The 6,167-nt window shown below is 58.6% G+C and overlaps 2 protein-coding genes across 2 annotated transcripts, besides 6 other annotated features; both read left to right on the top strand.

Moving 5' to 3' along the window:
- Positions 1–473, top strand: Tco025E_07634 (flagellar calcium-binding protein; the record flags this gene model as incomplete). Its single annotated transcript, XM_029374496.1, has 1 exon — positions 1–473. A coding segment is annotated over one exon (473 nt), but the record flags the coding sequence as incomplete, so codon positions are not given.
- A 276-nt stretch (positions 474–749) lies between these two features.
- Positions 750–810: a sequence feature (A-rich).
- A 71-nt stretch (positions 811–881) lies between these two features.
- Positions 882–906: a microsatellite.
- A 106-nt stretch (positions 907–1,012) lies between these two features.
- Positions 1,013–1,073: a sequence feature (A-rich).
- A 578-nt stretch (positions 1,074–1,651) lies between these two features.
- Positions 1,652–1,675: a microsatellite.
- A 252-nt stretch (positions 1,676–1,927) lies between these two features.
- Tco025E_07633 (flagellar calcium-binding protein) lies at positions 1,928–5,710 on the top strand (the record flags this gene model as incomplete). Its single annotated transcript, XM_029374495.1, has 1 exon — positions 1,928–5,710. The coding sequence occupies one exon, from the start codon at positions 1,928–1,930 to the stop codon at positions 5,708–5,710; it is 3,783 nt and encodes a 1,260-aa protein (XP_029225458.1).
- A 76-nt stretch (positions 5,711–5,786) lies between these two features.
- Positions 5,787–5,827: a microsatellite.
- A 160-nt stretch (positions 5,828–5,987) lies between these two features.
- Positions 5,988–6,035: a microsatellite.
- Between the last annotated feature and the right edge of the window lie 132 nt (positions 6,036–6,167).

Raw genomic sequence — 6,167 nt, 5'->3', positions numbered from 1 at the left:
TTGACCTCTTCAAGAAGTTCGACAAGAACGACACCGGCAAGCTGTCCTACGATGAGGTGTACAACGGCTGCATTGAGGTGCTGAAGTTGGACGAGTTCACCTCGCGAGTGCGCGACATCACGAAGCGTGCGTTCAACAAGGCGAAGGACCTGGGCAGCAAGCTGGAGAACAAGGGTTCCGAGGACTTCGTTGAATTCCTTGAGTTCCGCCTGATGCTGTGCTACCTCTACGACTACTTCGAGCTGACGGTGATGTTTGACGAGATCGACACTTCCGGCAACATGCTGATTGACGAGAAGGAGTTCGAGAAGGCCGTGCCCAAGCTCGAGAAGTGGGGTGCGAAGATCGAAGACCCCGCGAAGGTCTTCAAGGAGCTCGACAAAAACGGCTCCGGGTCCGTGACCTTCGACGAGTTTGCTGCGTGGGCTTCGGCCCATAAGCTGGACGTCGACGGCAGCCCGGACAATGAGTGAGATGCTGTTTCTATTTTAAATATGTGTTTGTGATTTTTTGGGTAAGCTATAACAATAATTATTATTTTTTCGTCTTGTGTTGCTTTTCTTGCGGCTGTGGAGATGTTGAAGTGTGTTCTTTGCTTTTGTTTGGTTTATTAAAAGGCGTTGCGTGAACGGGAGGTGGAGTTAAGTGTTTGAGAGGAATGTGTGGGCGTAGCGCTTAAGTGGAGAATTAAGGAAGGGGGAAAAGTCGCGTAATGGGTGGAGGTGTTTTGCTGGACATTGTCGCATGGGGTATTCTGTTTTTTTTGTGTGTGTTTTCTCTTTTCAGTTTTGTTGTTTCTCCATTTTGCTGCGGGTGCGTTTTTGTGTGCAAGTGTGCGGCGCTCTGCCGCAATGGGGGGAGGTCTCCTCATTTTGTGCGTATTTTTTTTTTACTTCTTTTTTTTTTCCGTGTTTGTTGCTTCATTCCCTCTCCGTGCGGGGTTCTACGTGCACGCACGTATGTGTAATCGTGTTATTCTTCTAATTATATGTATATATGGGCTTTCGTTTCCTTTTTTTTCTTTTCATTTGTTTTTTGTTTTTCATTTTTTCTTCTTTTTACTTTTTTTTTTTAATCCATTCGTGTTGCTTTGCGGCCAGGGCCCGCGGCCTTTGGTGTGATGCGTTTGCTTCGTTTGTGCGTCTGCAGTGGGCGGGGGGCGGCGGCTTTGGGGGCGCGTCGGTGGGTGCCAAGGCTCGCCTCGCTGCGGCGGCGGACGCCGGAGGGAGACGCCGTCCTGCGGGGTTTGTTGTGGTCCCCGCTGCTTGCGAGGCCCTGCAGTAAATGCGCGAATGCGGCGAAGGGGAGGGGCTCTGCGTGCCTTGTGTGTGGAGTGAGCGGGATGGAGCAGGAGCTGCGGGGGCACGGGCCCTCCGCGCACGCGCGGGCCCTTTAACCCCTCCTTGGCCCCGAAGACACGCACTCCCACTTCCACACGCACACACGCATGCATACCGGCGCGCACTGCATCACTTTTTTTTCATTATATTTCCCTCTCTGGATTTTGCTTTCTCTGTGCGCGTCTTTGGGGCAAAATAGGGCTGTTGGCACGTATGGGCGACTGGAAATGGTGGACATTGCTTGACCACACACCTGTGTCTTTGCTTGCCCTTCTTTTTGCACCCATTTAGGCATTGCTTTCCATTCCGCTTATATATATATATATATGTATTTACGTGTACCTTTCTTTGACTTTGCGTTGTGTCGTTTTCTATATTGTTCCTTCTCGCCTCCCTGAGTTGCGGCTCGTGTCGGTGAACACAAAAATAAACCCAGGAGGAAGAATAAAGTTTCTCTTTGCTGACTCCCGCGTTCTCTGCGCTCGTGCGTTTCGCCACTACCGAACGCAGTCTTTACTGCCTGCAGGCATTGTTGTTCGCCGCGCCCTGTACACCGGTGCCACTCCACACGTGTGCGGCTGCCCAGCATGGGGGGCTGTGGTTCGAAGGAGGCTATATGCGGCCAGGTGTACCTGGAGATGCTCCGACGCGTCAGTGTGGCGCCGACACACACCGACGAGGCCGCCGCCGCGTCGAGGCGAAGCATTGAGTTTGTGAAAATATTGGGCATGCATGGAGGCTGCGACGGGGACGCCGCCGGAGGGCAGTGTGTGACGGTGGAGCAGCTCCAACAATTTGACCGCGAGCGGTGGCAGCTGTCCTCGGTCCACGCGTACAACGACCAACTCTTGCTGGACGCTGCGGATGACATTTTTCGCTTCAACAACCCACATGCCAGCGACTCTCCTGTCGTCCTGCGGCGTTGCGACTACCGCCCCTGGTTGCTCTGCATGTGCGAGTTCTACAATGTGATGGGCGTCTTTGAGAAGGCCAAGTTGCTGTCGAAGGGAACCTGGGAGAAGGCCAGCATCACTGCCGAGCGCCTCACAAAGTGTCTAGGTTCCTTGAAGACCGAGTTTGCATTGGCCTTCGCTTCGGATAAGGGTCCCGGTGCGGCCTTTCAGGCTCCCGCGTCGCTCTCGGCGAGCGCGGTGGTGGAGGAGGCCTCACGGTGGTCCCTTGACCCCTTGAGCCTCGACGCGGGGGTGCCCGCCGCGTCGCCGCGGGTCATTCCACTGGTGGCGCTGGTGCGTTGGCTGGTGCTGCGGCACGTGGTCTCGCTGTGTGGTGAGTGCACTGCCCCTCCCGCCCCAGCGCCGCCCGTGGAGGCGGAATCTGCGGCGGCGGGGGTGGAGACTGCCGCCTGCCCGCAGGAGGAGCCAGTGCCAGTACAGACGCCAAAGCGAGACTGGGGTGACGCGTTTGCGAGCCATAAGTTATCCCTGCGCCGTGCCTTGGGGGACCCCCCGCAGCTGGAGGCCTTGTTTCTGGCCCTCACCCATGGAACGAGGCGACTCTCGGAGGCGGACGCCACAACGGGAATGCACGAGCACTTTTCAATGGGGGAGATGTTTGAGGACCAGTCTGTGCATGACGCGCTGGTGCGGGTGGCATTCCATGTGGTAGCGAGGGATTTTGGAGACGGCACCGCAAGCGTCAACAGCGTGCCACCGTTTGCCCAATTCCTACGGGCGTACCTCGCGGCGCTGGAGCTCTACCGCGAGACGATGCAACATGAGGGCGCAACCACCGGCACCGACCCCCGCTACGGGGCCCCGGCCCCGGCCTTAAACAGGGCCACCCTAGCGCAGGTGCTAAAGGCCGTGGGCGGTGATGCCGCCCACGACGGCCGCGTCGCCCAGTTTGTGTATTCGTTCTTTGGCAGAGACGCGGGCTCGCGCCAGGTTCCGTTCCTGGAAATTGCCGACCCATGGACAGCGCTGCTGCTGCGGGGAACAGGCAAGCGAGAGTTAAGAGACATTTCTGAACTGTATTACGCCCTTGGGCTCTGCGACGAGGGCGAGCGGGCGTCTATCTTCTCGCTGCTTGTCGCCCACGGCTGGGCCGCCAACGACGCGGACGCGATGTTTAACGCTTTGAAGGCAAAGGTGGATTTTTCACTTTACTGCCACGCGGCGGGGAGCGCCGGCAGCTGTGCACGCAGTATTTGGGTGAAGGAATGTGAACGGTGGGGGCGTGAAAGCGCAGCCGCAGCAGGGGGGAAGGCAAAAACGGTGGACGGCCATGACACCGAGTTGAACCGCGTCCTCGCAGACGTTCACTTAAAGCGTTTATTGCACGGTGTGTACGGTGCCATCGTCGCTGCGGGCGCGCTGGAGAAGGCGCTTATGCCGAACGCTGCCGACGGTTCTAGGCGCTCCAGCACGCCCACCTGGGCGCTTGAGACTGCGGTGCCGACGCAGGCGCGTTCGGTCCTCCTGCGTGAGGCGGCTGCGTTGCTGGAGATCCAGGGCCTCGGTGAGGCGGCGGCGAAAGCATGTGAAAAAAGTACTAACCACAGTGATATTGATACAGTGACAGAGGCGTGTGACACTGCCTCGTCCTTGCTGCAGCTCATTACCTCGCAGTATGTGAATAATAGAATGCGAGAGTGGAGGCAAGAGGCGTGGCGGCGTCTACACGCAGCATGGCCGGTGAGCGACGAGGACACGCGGCTGGAGGCTTTTTTAAATACCCTGATGCAACGGGAGGGAAAGCGTGCTGGGGCGCATTCGCCCTTCAGTGAGAGCCTCTACAAGAAGTACGCCTCGGATGTGCTGCTCATCATGCCAAAGGAGGACTTTCAGGCCTTGTGCCCCAAGGCCTTGTCCGCCGTGGGGGATCCCAGTGGCCGCAGTTTAACCCCAGAGTACCTCCCCGCATTTATGCGGTACATCTTGGGCTACATGCATGTATTGATTTCGTTTGGGGTGCCGCACATTGGCCACATTAGCGATGCGGCGCCCCTGACGTGGGAGGAGCTGGGGGCGTGGGTGCGGCGCGAGACCGGCGCCGCCATGGATGGGGCGGTGATGGCCGTCTTCAACCCGCTTGCGGGCCCCCACGGGGAGGTTGTCCCTCTGCAGGAGGTGGCGGTGTGGTTTGCCAGACGCGAGTCGCTCCGGGGGGCGACTGAGGCCCGGCTGCGCATTTGGCAACACCGGCTGCGCGAGAGGCTCCCGGTCGGGGATACCGCGAGCGACAGAAGCAAACGTCGGCAGACGACCAGTGGAATCCGCGCGGACGACGGCTACATCCCCCTCAGTGCCCTCATGGAGCTGTGCTCCACCTCCTACGAGCTCTGGCGCGTTTGGCCGCCGGAGCTAGGAAGCAGCTTTGTGTCGTTTTGCGTGCGGAAAACCAACGACGCCTTGCAGCGTGGGGACCTGCAGGACGCCGCAATCCACCACACCGACCTCCGTTTTCTGCTGCTTTTTGTGCGCGCCTACCTGGACGTCCTCCTCGACGGCGCGTGTGCGATGGAGAAGGAGGGGGCCGAGGGCGATGCAGCAGCAGCGAAGTCCACCGAGACCCAAGGCTCATGCGCGGCGCGGCAGGTGTCGTGGACAGACGGTGCGATGCGCTCCGCCCTGCAGACGTTGCTGCGCGGCAGAGAGGTGGATGAGGAGACACTTTTGCAGGAGGTCCTGGACTGCGGAGGGGCGCACTGCACCACGGCCCTTGTGGCCCTGACTGTGGCGCGTTCGACCGTCGTCCACGCGCTGAGGCGTTTTTGCGAAAAGGCTGCGGGGGCGCCTGGGTCGGGCTCGCTGTGGGAGCGCCTGCGCCAACGGCTCCCCAGCGGGGAGTCAAAGGAGGAGCGGCTGAAGCGGCAGCAGCTGTTTGCGCGGATGGACGTGCGGGGGTCGCGGCTGCTAACCTTGTGCGACCTGTACCGCGGCATGGTGGACCAGCTCGCCCTGCAGGAGTTCCGCGAGGACCTGCAGCCGATTATCTTTCGCGCCTTTTTTGCCACGAAGGAGGTGACGTCGCAGCAGCGGAACGCCATCTACCTCGTCGACGGCGAGGAGCAGTTCATCACGGCGACGGAGTTCCGCGCGTTCCTGTGGTACGTGTACGCGTACTTTGAGCAGTACTACATGTTTGACGCCCTCTGCAAGCACAACAAGGACCCGATGAAGAAGTCGGTGTCGTTGGAGGCGTTTGTGGCCGCCGCGCCGCTGCTGCAACGCTGGGGCTGCCGCATCGGGGACCCGGCGGCGGAGTTTAGGGGGATCAACGGACGGTGCAAGGAGGGCGGCGCAATGTACTTTACCGACTTTGCCGTCTGGGCCTCGCTGCACCACCTCTCCCCGGCGGGGTACTCCCACGAGGAGGCGGAGCAGGCGGAGCAGGCGGAGCAGGCGTGACACCCCAGACGGCGCCGTCGCCGAGCGAGGCGGCCGCGGCGAAGAAGAGCGCCGGCGCCAGGTAACAAATATGTCATTTTGTCCTTTTTTTTTGTCTTGTTTTTGTTTTGTTTTCTTACGGGATTTACGTATTTTATTCAATTTTACAACCCCCATCAGCCTTTCCCATCAGTTTTTCCTCCCCATCGGCCTTTCTCATCAGGCTTTCTCCCATCAGCCTCGCACGCGTACGTGTACAAGAGACATGCATTTCATCCTGCCTTTCCTCCTTGACTGGTATATATATATATATATGTATGTAGATACATGTATATCCATGTGTATAGCTGCGCGTCTGTGCTTGTATGTTTACATTTTTGTTCATGTTACCCCTGTTCTGTGTTTTCTGTTTGTTCGAAGTTTTTTTTCGTTTTCATTGCCTGCCGTCTCCTGATGCCATCGTTCACAGGCAGGGGCT

Source organism: Trypanosoma conorhini (genome assembly GCF_003719485.1).
Source record: "Trypanosoma conorhini strain 025E chromosome Unknown Tco_14.4_contig_00606, whole genome shotgun sequence".
Lineage (NCBI taxonomy): Eukaryota > Euglenozoa > Kinetoplastea > Trypanosomatida > Trypanosomatidae > Trypanosoma > Trypanosoma conorhini.
The sequence above is the reverse complement of the archived record's forward strand: the minus strand, read 5'-3'. Positions and strand labels throughout refer to the sequence as shown.